Source organism: Oratosquilla oratoria, chromosome 9 (genome assembly GCF_046742065.1).
Source record: "Oratosquilla oratoria isolate Oo_2021 chromosome 9, ASM4674206v1, whole genome shotgun sequence".
NCBI lineage: Eukaryota > Metazoa > Arthropoda > Malacostraca > Stomatopoda > Squillidae > Oratosquilla > Oratosquilla oratoria.
The window spans coordinates 78555111-78573710 of NC_134785.1; the positions used below are offsets into that span (position 1 = coordinate 78555111).

The following is an 18600-nucleotide window of genomic DNA, read 5'->3' on the forward strand; positions in this document are numbered from 1 at the left end:
GGAGAGAGTGAGTGGTTTGAGGTAAAGGTGGGACTTCATCAAGGATGCATTATGTCATCCTGGCTGTTCAACTTATACATGGATGGGGTGGTGCAAGAGGTAAATGCAAGGGTAGTGGGTCAGGGATTGGAGATGGTTAAAGAAAATGGAGAGAGGTGGGAGGTGAGCCAGTTGTTGTTTGTGGACGACACTGCGCTTGTGGCAGGATCAGAGGAGGGATTGAGGAAGTTGGTGACAGAGTTTGGGAGAGTGTGTGATAGAAGAATGCTGAAGATAAATGTGGGTAAAAGTAAGGTGATGAGATGTACAAGGGGTGAAAGTGGCAGTAATCTGGAAGTGAGCATTAAGGGAGAGCAACTAGAGGAAGTGGATAGTTTTAGATACTTGGGTGCAAATGTGGCAGGAAAAGGTGGAGTGGATATGGAGGTAGAATGCAGATTGAGAGAAGCGAGTAAATCCCTTGGTGGATTAAAAAGTGTAATGAGGAATACACATTTGGGAATGGATGCTAAGAGGAGACTGTATGAAGGAGTGATTGTGCCAACAGCACTGTATGGAGGAGAAACATGGAACATAAGAGAGGAAGAGAGAAGGAGCTTGAATGTGTTTGAGATGAAGCATCTGAGAAGTATGATGGGGGTTACTAGGCTGGATACAGTGAGAAATGAGGAGGTGAGGAGGAGAACAGAGGTGGAAAGGGAGTTGGGAGATAGGGTTGATGAAAGAGTATTGGGATGGTTTGGACACATGAAAAGAATGAGTAAAGAAAGACTAGTAAAAGAGGTATGGAAGGCAGATGTGGAGGGAGTGAACATGAGGGGACGTCCTAGGATGAGATGGATGGATGGGGTGAAGGGGGCTTTGGGGAAGAGGGGAATGTCTGTTGAGGAAGGATGGGAGAGGACAGAAGACAGGGGTGAATGGAGAATGGTTGTATATGGAAGATGTTGTGATGCATGAGGTGGAATGGGTGGGGGGATGGGGGGTGAGGTAATGTGTGTGAGCAAAATTTTGACGCAGCCTGAAGGGATTTCTCCCCGTCCTCTCCTTTATATGGGGGGACGGAGAGGGGGGGTCGCCGATTTAATGAAGCAGCCTTGCTGTGGATGTGGTGTGTCTTGCAACACTGCTTCTGACCCAGGGCAGTGGACAAGGTGCAGGGATGACCCGTCATCTAGGAGGTGCTAAGATGGGAGGGAGGGTGGAGGGGTGTGGAGTGTTTTCAGGGATGGAATGGGTGGGAATGATTTTATGCCTTTTCCTTTTTGGCTACCTCCCTGGCAGGTGACATGAAAGCACATCAGCTAATTTGGCTAAACACACAAACAGCTGCCCAGAGAGGAAACAAGACAAGAACAACTCCCCAGCCTATACATATCAAATTCCAGCAACCACCTGACTAGCTAACCTCCTCAACATAACCAATAAGCAACTTTCCTCACACATACTCATAACAATGTGCTCAACCTCCCTCAAAGCATAAACATGGAAAACCATACATGAAATTTGAGACCTTTACCATAGATCAGTTCATATCCACTGACAGAGCAGTAAAAGAGATAGCAGTGACCATTAAAAAGCCACCCAGAGATACCTTCCAAGAGGCTATAGGAAAAAATACATCTCCAACTGCATACAAAATACACACCCTAAAAAAGCAAACAAGTTCTTACAGAACAAGAAAAAGAACTATTACTACAACTACAAAGAGATCACAGAATTATTAAACAAGAAGGGAAACTGGTAAAAACCATATATAGAAAAATTAAAATATTTCAAGTGCATCATTACAAGAAAGAAGAGGCACAACATAGATAGGATAACAAATAAAAATATGGAGAACTATAAAAACTATAAAAACTCAAAATTAACCCCACTCCCCACCCAGATTTGAACATGCAGTAATGGTATGGTCCCCATACAAAATGAGATCAAGAGAGTACAGAAAAAAGCAGCAACCAGACAGACCATATATAGAAAAATTAAAATATTTCAAGTGCATCATTAAGAGAAAGAGAAAAAGGTGACACAACAGCAGTGTTCAGATGAATGAAAGAATAAAATTGAAAGAGGTCTCTTGGTTTGAAACAGAAGTGTAACAAGATAATAGGAAAATATTGAAAAAGACTACATACCTGAGAGATATCAAGGCACACAGTTTTTTATATTCATAAAGTGACATATGAGAGGAAATATTACAAATTAAAACCATAAATGAATTCAGGGATAAGTTTGATTGATGGAAACAAGGAAATGGGACCCATGAGCATAGCTCCTTTCCTATACAATTAGATAAATACTGTTAAGACACAAATGCAAACAAATATGCACATCATCAAATTTTCTTACACAGAATCCTTTAAATACTATATGCATTTATATACAAATAAAAACATTGTTCTAAATATATGTAATCCTATTAACATTGCCCACACACAAATGTAATCAAAAAAGCTATGAAAATCACTCCATTAAGAAGATGATTTTCTAGCAGAACAATAAACACAGTACATCATTTCCATTTTTGATTCACAACCATACTCTGAACTTCACTTCAACATTATAATATTTTCTAGAACTTTACACAGCCTCTTTCTTCCTGTAATAAAACTTAATATCTAACCTGATATCTATCAATTGCTGTTATTCCTTCAACTATAGTGTGTACACTATATACAACTTGTGACATGGCATATCTGAAAGTACTAGTGAAGAGCATGACAAGACAGAAGGCCTGAAATTAAAAATGTCATAGGTAGAAATGCAGAATAATATAGAAAACCATTAAGAAAATACATCAATCATTTTTAAAATGTTACAGTGCATTATAAGCTACATAAATATTCCAGAATATTTCTGGATATAAATGCAGTGCAAATTAGAAAGGAAAACAAAAGGTTAGTGTGTGACAAAAATTAAAGCACAAAATATAAAGAGGAAAAAATACTGTTTAGTGGTGTACCATATACTTCCTGGCATCTACACAGCTTTAAATATATAGCAATTTTCTTCAGTATACTAGGACTACACTACACTAATTACTACCATTCACCAATAAAAGATAAGAATAAAAAGTGTGTGTGTGTGTGTGTGTGTGTGTGTATTTACCTAGTTGTATTTTACGGGAAGGGGAGCTATGCTCGTGGTGTCCCGTCTTCATATCTCATTTTATCTAAACTATTTTTAAATTCATGTATTGTCTTTGCACACACCACTTTCTCATCTAACTTGTTCCAACTGTCTATTATTCTGTGAAGCTATTCTTTTTCACATCTGTGTGTGTGTGTGTATTTACCTAGTTGTATTTTACGGGAAGGGGAGCTATGCTCGTGGGGTCCCGTCTTCATATCTCATTTTATCTCAACTTTTCTTAAATTCATGTATTGTTTTTGCACACACCACTTTCTCATCTAACTTGTTCCAACTGTCTATTACTCTGTGAGGAAAGCTGTTCTTTTTCAAATCTCTTCTATAGCTGTCTTTTTTTATTTTCTTTCCGTGTCCTCTAGTATTCCTGTCATCCCATTTTATCAGATTCTCTCTGTCAGTAATTTCTATGCCTTTCATGATTCTGTAAATAGCTATCAAATCTCCTCTCTCTCTTCTTTGCTCTAGTGTCTGTAGTTCAAGTTTTTCTAGTCTCTTCATATGATAGTTTTGAGAGTGTTGGTGCCAATTTTGTAATTGCTCTTTGTATTCTTTCAAGTTTTTTTTATACATTTTTTTGTACTTGGCGACCATATCGTTGCTGCATATTCCAATCTTGGTCTTATCAGGGTGATTAGGATTTTCTTCACCATTTCTTCATCCAGGTATGTAAATGCAACTTTGATTGTTCTTATTAGATTATAAGTTTCTCCAAAAATCTTATTTATATGTTTCTCAGGTGACATATTATTCATAACAATGACTCCCAGGTCCTTCTCATTTTCTACTTTTTTTATTCCTTCTTCTCCCAATTTATATGATCCTGTTATTCTGTTTTTGCTTTTTCCAAATTCCATTATACTACACTTTTTTGTATTGAACTCCATCTCCCACTTCCTACTCCATTCTTGTACTTTATTTAGATCTCTCTGTAGTGATTCACAATCTTCTTCAGTTTTCACTCTTTTCAGTAGTTTTGCATCATCTGCAAAGAAGCTCATATAGCTTTCAATTCCTTCATCCATATCATTAATATATATAGCAAACATTATTGGGGCCAGAACTGTTCCCTGCCGAACACCGCTTATTACTTCATCCCATTTTGAGTGCTGGTTTCTTATCACTACTCTCATTTTTCTTTCTTGCAAAAAGTCCTCCATCCAATTTAGTAGTTTGCCCTGTATTCCTCCTTCAGTTTCTAATTTCTTAAGCAACTTCTTATGTGGTACTTTGTCAAAAGCTTTCTTTAGATCTAAAAATGCACAGTCCGCCCATCCATCTCTTTCTTGTATTATATCTATTAGCCTTGAATAGAAACATATTAAATTGGTGATGCATGATCGTCCTTGTCCGAATCCAAATTGCCTTGGATTTAACACTTTGTTTTTTTCTAAATATTTTACCCATCTACTTTTGATAATTCTTTCACAAATTTTTGCTATTGTACTTGTTAGAGAGACTGCTCTATAGTTGGTAGGTTCTTCTTTATTTCCTCCTTTATATATAGGTACTATATTTGCTTTTTCCAATCTTCTGGAACTTTTCCTTCTTTCAAGGAACTATTTAGTATGCTATGTATTTTGTCTGCCAGTTCATTCCTGCATTCTTTCAGTATCCAGTTTGCTATTTCATCTGGTCCATGCGATTTTCTGACATCAAGATTACTCAAGTGTGTTAATATTTCATTTTTTGTTACTTCTATTTCTTCCATAGAGGGGACTTTCTCTTTCCATTCATTCTCTTCAGGTTGTATGTTCTCCCTTGTAAACACTGATTTAAAATGTTTGTTCATAATTTCCGCCATTTCCATTTCCTCAGTGTATTTAACTCCCTCCTGTCTTAATTTCTCCAAGTCTTGTTTGTTTTTCAGTTTATTGTTTACAAATCTGTAGAATAGTTTTGGTTGATCTTTACACTTTTCTATGATATCTTTTTCATATTTTCTCTTTTCCTCTCTGCACATTTGTACATATTCATTTCTATAACCAGTATATATTTTCCATTTTTCAGGTCTTCTGTCTTTTTTCCATCTGGTCCAGGCTTTGTCTCTTTTGTCTTTTAACTCCCTACAGCTTTTGTTGTACCAGCATTTTACATATTCTTTTTCTTGTTTTTGTCTTGGGACATACTTTTCCACTCCTTTTTTGTAAATTTTTGTCAAAATATTCCATTTCTCTTCTACTGTTGTTTCTTCTTTGTATATTTCTTCCCAGTTTTCCTTTTGAAAGAATTCTCTTATTTTATCAAAGTTTGTTTTTTCATACATCATTCTTCCTTTTCTATATTGTTCATTTCTTTTCATATATATTTCTTCATTAAGTTCCAGTTCAATCAATATGTGGTCACTTTTACTTATTGGTGTTTTATATTCAATTTTGTCCACTATTCTAGGTTCAGATGTAATTACTAGGTCTAGTCTCGATGGCTCTTCTTCATTTCTATACCTAGTGTTCTCCTGTATCCATTGTGTCATTGTATGGTCAGTAACCATCTCAAGTAGAGCGTTTCCCCATGAGCCGTCTCCACCCTTTACTGTCATTTCTTCCCAGCAGATTTCTTTGCAATTAAAGTCGCCCATCATAACTATTTTTCTTCTGTCTTCCATTATCTTGTTTAATGCTATCTTTGTGTCCTCTAACATACTTTTATGTTCACTCTCTTCCCATGAGGCTGTTTTCGGGGGCACATAATTTATCACAAACTTTCTGTTCTTCTTATCTCTGTCTTCTACTTCCATCATTATCATCTCTACTGTATTCTTTCCATATGTGACACACTTCACGTTTATATCCTTCTTAGTCAGGAACATAACTCCACCCCCTTCCTTTTTCACTCTGTTTCTAATCCAATAATTATATGCATCATGTCCTACACTGTTGGGTGGTAGTGGACCTTTTAATTTTGTTTCTACAATTCCCATTATGTCTGGTTCTTTTTCTTTCAAATAATCATTCAGCTCATTCAATCCTGTTATTAATCCATCTATATTTGTGTAAGACACTCTTAGTTTTCTGCCACTTCCATTGTGTTCTCTGTTTCCCTTTTGTTTTTCTCTTGTATGTCGACTTTCTTTAGTTTCATATTCACTACTCTCCAATAGAATCTCTCTTTTTCTGACTCCGTTCTTATCTCGTTTTTTTCCTTTGCTTCAAGTCTTTTCTGTTTTTCTTCCTCTCTTTCCTCTTTATTCGTTTCCCTTTTTATCCATACCTTTTTATATTGTTCACTTGTTGCTAGTTTCCCTGTTTTGGATAAGATATTCTCAGCCGTAGTTTGTGACCTGAATTTAATCTTAATTGGTCTGGTCTTGTCTGTACTATATTTCCCGACCCTGAATTTCTCTTCGATTTGTTTTATTATTTCTGGTTCATCTTCCTGAACTAATTCTAGTAAATTTCTTACTTTTTCATTTTCCTCTTTGATTCTTGTGGTTCTATCTGGGTTATGTTTCTGTTCCATTCCTAATATAATTATACATTTCTTTTTGTCTGCTAAGTCTCTTACTATATTCTCCTTCTGTCTCATCACTTTAATAACTGAGTTTTCAGTTTGTTCATTCATTGCTGTCTGATTATGTCAGTGAATGCAACTTTGCTATTTTCTTGAATTTTTTTCCAACCCTCCTTGTTCTCCTTATTATTCTCCTTTAAGACTTTATTCTCATCTTTTACTTTTTTTAACTGTTTTTTTTTTCATTCTTCAATTTCCTTAGTTAAGTTTTTGTTCGCCTTCTCTAGTTCTTCCAATTTTTCAACTCTCCGTATAATATTGTTAACATGACCGAACCTTCGCTCCAAGTCCTCGATCATCTTATCGACCTTCTCTTCTAGTCTTGTCAGTCGGGGGGGGGGTGTCCCCCCCACCCTCTTTAAATCCCTGGAAAATATTCTCATCACTTTCTACTGTATTGCTCTTATCTATACTTCTAATCTTTACATTTTTATTAGACATTTCATCGTCGTCGGGGGGCCGTTTGTTTACCTTTCGCCTGTCTGCCTGGGCCAAGTCTACTCCTTCTTCATTTCCTTCCATTTCCCTCAGTAATCCCTCCCCTTTTCCTCTTTCCCTACTTTCCTACTACCCCACGAGTAATTTCCCCACCCTGTAAATACAATAGGCACTTCTCTTTGCATTGGGATCCACAAAACTTCAATTTTCTTCAGAACGTCTTCTAAGCCGTCCATTCGTTGAAGTGTGTGTATTTAGCTAGTTGTATTTACCTAGTTGTATTTTACGGGAAGGGGAGCTATGCTCGTGGGGTCCCGTCTTCATATCTCATTTTATCTAAACAATTTTTAAATTCATGTATTGTTTTTGCACACACCACTTTCTCATCTAACTTGTTCCAACTGTCTATTACTCTGTGAGGAAAGCTGTTCTTTTTCAAATCTCTTCTATAGCTGTCTTTTTTTATTTTCTTTCCGTGTCCTCTTGTATTTCTGTCATCCCATTTTATCAGATTCTCTCTATCAGTAATTTCTATGCCTTTCATGATTCTGTAAATAGCTATCAAATCTCCTCTCTCTCTTCTTTGCTCTAGTGTCTGTAGTTTAAGTTTTTGTAGTCTCTCTTCATATGATAGTTTTGAGAGTGTTGGTGCCAGTTTTGTGATTGCTCTTTGTATTCTTTCAAGTTTTTTTATACATTTTTTTGTACTTGGTGACCATATCGTTGCTGCATATTCCAATCTTGGTCTTATCAGGGTGATTAGGATTTTCCTCACCATTTCTTCATCCAGGTATGTAAATGCCACTTTGATTGTTCTTATTAAATTATAAGTTTCTCCAAAAATCTTATTTATATGTTTCTCAGGTGACATATTATTCATAACAATGACTCCCAGGTCCTTCTCATTTTCTACTTTTTTTATTCCTTCTTCTCCCAAATTATATGATCCTGTTATTCTGTTTTTGCTTTTTCCAAATTCCATTATACTACACTTTTTTGTATTGAACTCCATCTCCCACTTCCTACTCCATTCTTGTACTTTATTTAGATCTCTCTGTAGTGATTCACAATCTTCTTCAGTTTTCACTCTTTTCAGTAGTTTTGCATCATCTGCAAAGAAGCTCATATAGCTTTCAATTCCTTCATCCATATCATTAATATATATAGCAAACATTATTGGGGCCAGAACTGTTCCCTGCGGGACACCGCTTATTACTTCATTCCATTTTGAGTGCTGATCTCTTATCACTACTCTCATTTATCTTTCTTGCAAAAAGTCTTCCATCCAATTTAGCAATTTACCTTGTATTCCTCCTTCATATTCTAATTTCTTAAGCAACTTCTTATGTGGTACTTTGTCAAAAGCTTTTTTTAGGTCTAGAAATGCACAATCAGCCCATCCATCTCTTTCTTGTATTATATCTATTAGCCTTGAATAGAAACATATTAAATTGGTGACGCATGATCGTCCTTGTCTGAATCCAAATTGCCTTGGATTTAGTACGTTGTTTTTTTCCAAGTATTTTACCCATCTACTTTTGATAATTCTTTTACAAATTTTTGCTATTGTACTTGTTAGAGAGACTGGTCTATAGTTGGTAGGTTCTTCTTTATTTCCTCCTTTATATATAGGTACTATATTTGCTTTTTTCCAATGTTCTGGAACTTTTCCTTCTTTTAAGGAACTGCTTATTATGCTATGTATTTTGTCTGCCAGTTCATTCCTGCATTCTTTCAGAATCCAGTTTGCTATTTCATCTGGCCCATGCGATTTTCTGACATCAAAATTACCCAAGTGTGTCAATATTTCATTCTTTGTTACTTCTATTTCTTCCATAGGGGGGACTTTTTCTTTCCACTCAATCTCTTCAGGTTGTATATTTTCCCTTGTAAACACTGATTTAAAATGTTCGTTCATAATTTCTGCCATTTCCATTTCCTCAGTGTATTCAACTCCTCCTTGTCTTAATTTCTCCAAGTCTTGTTTGTTTTTCAGTTTATTGTTTACAAATCTGTAGAATAGTTTTGGTTGATCTTTACACTTTTCTATAACATCTTTTTCATATTTTCTTTTTTCCTCTCTGCACTTTTGTACATATTCATTTCTATAACCAGTATATATTTTCCATTTTTCAGGTCTTCTGTCTTTTTTCCATCTGGTCCAGGCTTTGTCTCTTTTGTCTTTTAACTCCCTACAGCTTTTGTTGTACCAGCATTTTACATATTCTTTTTCTTGTTTTTGTCTTGGGACATACTTTTCCACTCCTTTTTTGTAAATTTTTGTCAAAATATTCCATTTCTCTTCCACTGATGTTTCTTCTTTGTATATTTCTTCCCAGTTTTCTTGGAAGAATTCTCTTATTTTATCAAAGTTTGTTTTTTCATACATCATTCTTCCTTTTCTATATTGTTCATTTCTTTTCATATATTTTTCTTCATTAAGTTCCAGTTCAATCAACATGTGGTCACTTTTACCTATTGGTGTTTTATATTCAATCTTGTCCACTATTCTAGGTTCAGATGTAATTATTAAGTCTAGTCTCGATGGTTCTTCTTCATTTCTATACCTAGTGTTCTCTTGTATCCATTGTGTCATTGAATGGTCAGTAATCATCTCAAGTAGAGCATTTCCCCATGAGTCATCACCACTCTTTACTGTCATTTCTTCCCAGCAGATTTCTTTGCAATTAAAGTCGCCCATCATAACTATTCTTCCTCCGTCTTCCATTATTTTAGTTAATGCTATCTTTGTGTCCTCTAACATACTTTTATGTTCACTCTCCTCCCATGAGGCTGTTTTCGGAGGCACATAATTGATCACAAATTTTCTGCTCTTCTTATCTCGGTCTTCCACTTCTATCATAATCATCTCTACTGTATTCTTTCCATATATGACACCTTTCACGTTTATATCCTTCTTAGTCAGGAACATAACTCCACCCCCTTGTTTTTTCTCTCTATTTCTAATCCAATAATTGTATGCATCATGTCCTACACTGTTGGGTGGTAGTGGGCCTTTTAATTTTGTTTCTACAATTCCCATTATGTCCGGTTCTTTTTCTTTCAAATAATCATTCAGTTCATTCAATCCTGTTATCAATCCATCTATATTTGTGTAAGACGCTCTTAGTTTTCTGCCACTTCCATTGTGTTCTCTGTTTCCCTTATGTTTTTCTTTTGTATGTCGAACTGCTTTATTTTCATGTTCACTACTCTCCAATAGAATCTCTCTTTCTCTGACTCCGTTCTTTCCTCGTTTTTTGCCTTAGCTTCAAGTCTTTTCTGCTTTTCTGCCTCTCTTTCCTCCTTATTCATTTCTCTTTTTATCCATACCTTTTTATATTGATCATTTGTTGCTAGTTTCCCTATTTTTGATAGAATTTTCTCTGCCGTTGTTTGTGACCTGAATTTAATCTTAATTGGTCTGGTCTTATCTGTACTATATTTTCCGAGTCTGAATTTTTCCTCAATTTCCTTTATAATTTCTGGTTCATCTTCCTGGACTAATTTTAATAAACTGCTTACTCTTTCATTTTCCTCCTTGATTCTTGCGGTTCTATCTGGGTTATGTTTCTCTTCCATTCCTAATATAATTATACATTTCTTTTTGTCAGCTAATTCTCTTACTATATTCTCCTTCTGTCTCATCACTTTAATAACTGAGTCTTCATTATGTTCTTTCAATTGCTGTTTGACTATGTCAGTGAATGAAACCTTATTCCCTTCTTGGGTTGTTCTCCAATTTTTAGCTTCTTTAGCTATTGTCTCTCTGTTTTCATTACTATTCTTCTTCAATTTCTCATTCTCCTCCTTTACATTTCTTAACTGTCTTTTTAGGTCCTCTATTTCATCAGTTAAGTTTCTGTTTGCCTTCTCTAGTTGTTCCAACCTTTCAATTCTCTGGAAAATGGAGTCAACATTACCTAACCTACTTTCCAAGTCCTCGATCACCTTATCAACTCTCTCCTCTAGTCTTATCAGTCGGGGGGGGGGTGTCCCCCCCACCCTCTTTAAATCCCTGGAACATATTCTCGTCACTTTCTACTGTATTGCTCCTCTCTATACTTCTAATCTTTACATTTTTATTAGACATTTCATCATCGTTCAGTCTTTTGTTTACCTTTCGCTTGTCTGGCTGGGCCAAGTCTACTCCCTCCTCATTTCCTTCCATTTCCCTCAGTAATCCCTCCCCTTTTCCTCTTTCCCTACTTTCCCACTACTCCACGAGCAATTTCCCCCCCACCCTGTAAAAACACTAGGCACTTCTCTTTGCGTTGGGATCCACAGACTTCAGTTTTCTTCAGAACGTCATCCAAGCCGTCCATTCGCTGAAGTGTGTGTGTGTGTGTGTGTGTGTGTATGTATTTACCTAGTTGTATTTACCAAGTTGTATTTTATGGAAAGAGAGCTATGTTTGTAGTGACCCGCTTTTGTATCTTTCAGCATCCAGTTTGATCTTAAATTCTTATAGTTTTTGCACTCAGTGAGTGTTTGTGTGTGTGTGTGTGTATTTACCTAGTTGTATTTTGCGGGAGAAGAGCTATGCTCGTAGGGACCCACAGTTGTATCTTTCTGCATCCAGTTCTTTCTTAAAGTCGTGTATATTTTTAGCACTCACTTTTCTCTTTTGTGTGTGTGTTTACCTAATTGTAGTATACAGGGAAGGAGCAATGCTCATTTGACTCCATCTACTCTCAAAATTTATCATACCTAGCTTCAAATTCATGTACAGTTCCAACTTAATCTATATCCTTAATTTCCAACTACAAGCTTTAGATATGATTTTATTTTTGTTCCAGCTTGGGCTATATCACCTTCTTAGCTATTCCAAGTATCTATGCATCTATATGGAAAACAATTTCTTTACATCTTTTAGATAAGTAGTCTTAATTTGTTCTCATGACCTCTTAAAGCATTCCCATCCTTAATCAAGAGACCTCTTCTGTCAATGCAAACACTCTCCTTTGGTAACATGAATTCTGTAATCATATCACCTCTTTCTCTTTGAGCTTTCAAAATTGGCAAGTAATTTTTCTTAATTTTTTCTCATGGACTCTTAAAGCCCTCCTATTAATAATCAAGAGATCTCTGCTGTCAATGTAGTCTATCCCATTTAGAAACCCAGATATTGTAATCATATCACCTCTTTTTCTTTGACCTTTAAAAGTTGGCAACCCTAATGCTTTAGTCTTTTGATGGTTTATCTGCCAAATTTATATCCATCACTCTGTGTGGGGACAGTACCACTGATGGATATTCTAGTCTTGATATATGTTAGGTGACATTTATTTTTTATCAACACTCCCAAATCTTTCTCATCTTTTGCTTATGTAATGGTTTTGCTTTCCAAGGAATAGTTGGTCTTTAGCAGATATTGCCCATTTCTAGTACTCTGAATTTCATTACAAATATTTTGGCATATATGGAGACTAAAAGCAATGGATCTGCTAATAATGAGAGATAGAAGAGAAGAGACAACTTGATTACAGTGTTCAGGTTGCTAATTGGGGTGAACTTTACTGACAGAGAAGATACAAGGTCATTAGAACAAATTGAAAAAGATGGCATTTGAATGATGTGGAGTAGTTTTCATATACATGCATATATATTTAGAATCGCCCAGAAGATAATATAGGCCCAAGTGGAACAATGCATCTTCATATGTATGATAATTGGAGAATAAGGTGATACAGCCCAGGATAGAAATGTATACGAATTTTAAATAAGGTATAATAACTAGAGTTCAAGAAACAGGACCCCATATGTGTTGCTCCTTTTCTGTATAATTTGGTAAATACAATTAGACAAATGAATACACATACATATATGTCTTGTATACATCTATTATGCTCCATAACCTGATCTCTCAGTTGACAGTGAGTCAGATTAAAAATAAAAATGTCTTCCTACAAATATCAATACACATCACTACCTTGTACCTCTGAAGAGTAACTTGTCCATCTCGAAGGGATATTACACAATAATTCATTATGCTCATTCCGAATTGTAGAGTGCTTACAATACCAAATGCAGCCCATGCCTAAATGATAAAATAATTATAAAAATAAAAAAAGCTAACAATTCCATCAATTTCCTATCTTTTTATACTATATATATATATATATATATATATATACACACACGTGTGTGTGTGTGTGTGTGTGTGTGTGTGTGTAAGATGTGGAAAGCAGAGGTGGATGGAGTGAACTTCAGGGGATGACCAAGGATGAGATGAATGGATTGGGTGAAAAGGGCTTTGAGCAAGAGTGAAATGTATGTTGAGTAGGTAAGGGAGAAGACAGGGGACAGGAATGAGTGAAGAATGGTTGTGTACAGGTCATATTTTGATGCAACTTGAATGGATTTCTCTCTTTTTTTGTATGAGGGGACAAGGAGGGAGGGTTGCTGCATAAGTGAAGCGGTCCTGCCGTGTATGTACAGTGTCTTGGTGCATTGCTTTTGACCTGCACAGTGGGTAGGAGACTGAGATAGCCCTTCATCCATGAGGTGTTAAGATGACAAGGAAACAAGGGTGGTGGATGGGAGTGGGTTGGGTGGGAATGGGTGCATGCCTTGATTGGATAACTCCCTTATAAGGAGGAAGAAGTCCTTAGAAGAAGTCTGGAGACTGAGTGTCAGCCTCTCAGGGCTGCACCTTCTAATGGAGGTATTTAACTAGTTTACTTAGTTGTTACCTAGTTGTATTTTATGGGATGAAAGCTATGCTCGTAGTGACCTGTTTTTGTATCTCTCCACATCCAGTTTGTTCTTAAAATCCTGTATAGTTCTGGTATTCACTGTTTCTCTGTTCAGTTTGTTCCAGACATTGATCACTCTATGTGGGAAGCTATTTTTTTTTTCAGGTCTCTTCTATAACTGTCTTTAGTTTCTTTTCGTGTCCTCTTGTTTCTCTTCTGTCCCACTTTAATAGGTCGTCTCTATCAAGAACTTCCATCCCTTACACAATTCTAAAAATGGTCAATAAATTGCCTCTTTCCCTTTTCTTTTCCAGTGTCAACAAGTGTAATTTCTCCAATCTTTGTTCATATGTCAGATTTGACAGTGTGGGTGCCATTTTTGTCACTGCTCTTTGGATTCTTTCTAATTTTCTTATGTTCTTTTTTGTGCTAGGTGCCCACATTGATACAGCATATTCTAATTTCGGTCTTATACGGGTAACAATTATTTTTTCAACTATCTCCTCATCTATGTACTCGAAGGCCACTTTCATTGATCTTAATAAGTTGTAAGTCTCTCCAGATAATTTATTTACATGTTTGTCAGGTGTCAAGTCACTAGAGATGGCTACTCCTAGGTCCCTCTCCGAGATTACTTTTTTGACTTGTTTCCAATTTTATATTGTCCCGAAACTCTATTTTTACCTTTTCCAAATTCCATTATGCTACTTTTTTTTATGTTGAAGTTCATCTCATATCTCCGACTCCATTTCCATATATTATCCAGGTCATCTTGCAGCGATCTGCAATCTTCTTCTGTTCTTACTCTATTGAGTAATTTGGCATCATCAGCAAAAAAGTTCATATAACAATTTACTCCTTCATCCATATCATTTATGTATATGGAAAACATTAAAGGAGCCAAAACAGAGCCTTGTGGGATGCCACTTTTTACATCTTCACATTTTGAATTTTTGTCTCTAAGTACCATTCATTTTTCTCCCAGTTAAGAACTCCTTCACCTATTCCAACAGTTTGCCTTGAATTCCTCCTATTTTTTTAATTTTACTTATTTATTTTTTGTGTGGTACTTTGTCAAATGCTTTCTGCAAATCCAAGAAGGTGCAATCTGCCCATCCATCCCTTTCTTGTATTATCTCAATTAATTTTGAGTAAAAGCAGATTAGGTTTGTGGTGCATGATCTTCCACTTCTAGAGCCAAATTGTTTGGGGTTTATTATTTTGTTATCTTTCAAGTGTTTGGTCCATTTGTTCCTGATGACCTTTTCACATATTTTTGCTACTGTGCTTGTGAGGGATACTGGTCTCAAGTTTGTAGGATCTTCCCTATTTCCTCCTTTATATATTTTGGTACTAAGTTTGCATCTTTCCAATCTTACGTTACCTTTCCCTCTTTGAATGAGAAGTCAACTATCTTGTATAGTTTGTCTGTCAGTTCATCTATACACTCTTTCAGTATCCAATTTACAATTCCATCTGGTCTGTGCAATTTTCTGACATCTAGGCTTTTAATTTGGTCTCTTATTTCTTTTTGTGTTATCTTTATTTCTTTCACATGGGTGATCTTTCTTGCTGTCCATATTCCCAAGATTGTGAGCTCTCAATTGTAAAAACACCTGAAATGTCTGATCATAACTTCTGCCATCTGTGTCATCTATGCATTCGTAATCTCCTTCACACAGTTTCACTATTTCATGCTTATCCTTTAGTTTGTCATTTATATATATGTAAATGTGACAATCTCCTTGACAGTGGCGCAGAGGATTCAAACCCGCTGCGTCTGGACCCAAGACAGGCTTCCACAACACCCACCTTACACCGCTCGACCACCAACGATTAAAACCATTGGAACTCATAGTCAATCTGACTATCGAGATTGGGGAGGGCGCTCACTGCTCCCCCATATAACACCCTTTTCACCCTATGGACAATTGCACTCGTGGGAGGGGTAAGGACCGGAACGAATCCCTTTCACTCTTATCTCCAACGTAACTATACGAGAAATTCGCTAGTAAACAGCGACATCAATCAGACAATCTCCTTGACAATGGCGCAGAGGATTCAAACACACTGCGTCTGGACCCAAGACAGGCTTCCATAACACCCACCTTACACCGCTCGACCACCGACGGTTTAAGGCAGGTGTTATGGAAGCCTGTCTTGGGTCCAGACGCAGCGGGTTTGAATCCTCTGTGCCACTGTCAAGGAGATTGTCTGATTGATGTCGCTGTTTACTAGTGAATTTCTCATATAGTTATGTTGGAGATAAGCGTGAAAGGGATTCGTTCCAGTCCTTACCCCTCCCACGAGTGCGATTGTCCATAGAGTGAAAAGGGTGTTATATGGGGGAGTAGTGAGCACCCTCCCCAATCTCGATAGTCAGATTGACTATGAGTTCCTATGGTTTTAATCGTCGGTGGTCGAGCAGTGTAAGGCGGGTGTTATGGAAGCCTGTCTTGGGTCCAGACGCAGCGGGTTCGAATCCTCTGCACCACTGTCAAGGAGATTGTCTGATTGATGTCGCTGTTTACTAGTGAATTTCTCATATAGTTATGTTGGTGATAAGCGTGAAAGGGATTCATTCCGGTCCTTACCCCTCCCACAAATGCAATTGGCCATAGGGTGAAAAGGGTGTTATATGGGGGAGTAGTGAGCGCCCTCCCCAATCTCGATAGTCAGATTGACTATGAATTCCTATGGTTTTAATCGTCGGTGGTCGAGCGGTATAAAGCGGGTGTTATGGAAGCCTGTCTTGGGTCCAGACGCAGCGGGTTCGAATCCTCAGCGCCACTGTCAAGGAGATTGTCTGATTGATGTCGCTGTTTACTAGTGAATTTCTCATATAGTTATGTTGGAGATAAGCGTGAAAGGGATTCGTTCCTGTCCTTACCCCTCCCACGAGTGCAATTGTCCATAGGGTGAAAAGGGTGTTATATGGGGGAGTAGTGAGCGCCCTCCCCAATCTCGATAGTCAGATTGACTATGAGTTCCTATGGTTTTAATCGTCGGTGGTCGAGCAGTATAAGGCGGGTGTTATGGAAGCCTGTCTTGGGTCCAGACGCAGCGGGTTCGAATCCTCTGCACCACTGTCAAGGAGATTGTCTGATTGATGTCGCTGTTTACTAGAGAATTTCTCATATTTACGTAAATGTATATATATATATATAATATATATACAGGGGTCCCTCAAGTAACGCGGATTCGAATAACACGGATTCAATCATACGCGGATTTTATTTCAAAACCATCTCAAAAGTAGAGAACCATTTTAAAATTCGCGCCGAGTCGGGCACGCATACGCACACACACGGCAACATCGCAAACAATTTTACCGCCCTAACCTGTTGAAGTGTAATGTTTCTTTCGTTTGGAACACAACTAATAAGTCTGATAATGACTGCGCTTGTCGTGTCTTAATTTCTCTTATGAGGTTCTTGTTACTGCCGGTGGTGGTTTGGGAGATCAAAAACAGACATATACACGCTTACACACATGTAGACACGCACACGTAGACACGTGTTAGACAACCAGTGTATGTTGTGAATGGGTGTGCATGTACACACAAATACGAACACACACACGCAGGTACATGCTTACTTGTACATGTTAACACAGATGCATACACGCACGCACGCACGCACACACACACACACACACACACCACACACACATACATACGCCACATACACACACATATACATACACCACACACACACACAATGTGTATACGCCACATAAACACACGTATATACGCCACATACACATATGCATATATGCCACATACACATATATATACGCACAAACACATACGTACGCCACAAACGCCACATACATACACCACATACACGCGCGTGCGCACACACACACGTACACATACATACGGTTCTCGGTATTTAATATGGAAAGTCAGCATACACGGATTTGGTCATACGCGGTAATTTCAGGAACCTAACCCCCGCGTTATTTGAGGGACTCCTGTATATATATACAGTATATATATATATATATATATATATATATATATATATATAATATATATATATATATATATATATATATATATATATATATATAGTGTGTATTGTGTAAATAAAACAAAAAATGTGTATATTGTTTATGAGGACCACAATGGAAATAAGCTTACGGGCTTTTTTATGTTATCTTCAGCAATTGTAATTCTTATTTCGAACTATGTGTTCTTTTCATTATCTGCATTTCACGTGATTCGTTGCCAAATAAACTTATTATTATTACTCAACCTATCCATGCATGCATAATCAACACAAGTAGAATACCCTTAGACCAGGTGGACTTTTTCCGAGTCCATGGCTATAATCCCTGAATTAACCATTGTTCTTCTGGGAAAAACATTTTTGAAACGTGATTTTGAGATACCGTATATTGTGGCACATAGAATGACTCAGTGTAGAATACTACCCCAAGTTTTCATGGGTTGGATGGACTGTAGCCCCTTAAGCCTCTGCTTTTCTTGTGTTTCAATAGCATTTTTGCTATGTTTCAAATGGTAAACATGATACTGAAAAATTGGTCTTAAGTTTATATAATTTTTTGTTCTTATTATTCAGATCAACCAAGTCAAACACTTGATAATAATATATACTGTATTCCCCCAGGCATTATTTAGTAGGACCAATCTGCTGTAACAGGTAGGTTAGTTACTATAAAGTACATTTGTCCTGAAACCCCTCAGCTGTCTGAATGCTGTATGAGAGAATGCTCTAGTGAGGCAGTGTACACAAAATGGACCATTGGACCTGGCTGGTTGGGTTTATTGTTTACATTTTTT

General features: G+C 37.0%; 1 protein-coding gene across 6 annotated transcripts in view; it reads right to left on the reverse strand.

Moving 5' to 3' along the window:
* The window catches only part of LOC143028632 (ATP-binding cassette sub-family C member 5-like), a 328912-nt gene that overhangs the window by 180699 nt on the left and 129613 nt on the right, over positions 1–18600 (reverse strand). For 4 of the 6 annotated variants that reach the window (XM_076191039.1, XM_076191038.1, XM_076191036.1 and 1 more), the window contains exon 12: positions 2624–2734. The exons of 1 other annotated variant lie outside the window; for it this stretch is intronic. In XM_076191039.1, coding sequence (XP_076047154.1) covers positions 2624–2734 — 111 coding nt within the window. Of the gene's footprint in view, positions 1–2623; positions 2735–13027; positions 13136–18600 lie in introns of all 6 variants that reach the window. One more of the 6 variants, XM_076191040.1, reaches the window with a different exon arrangement.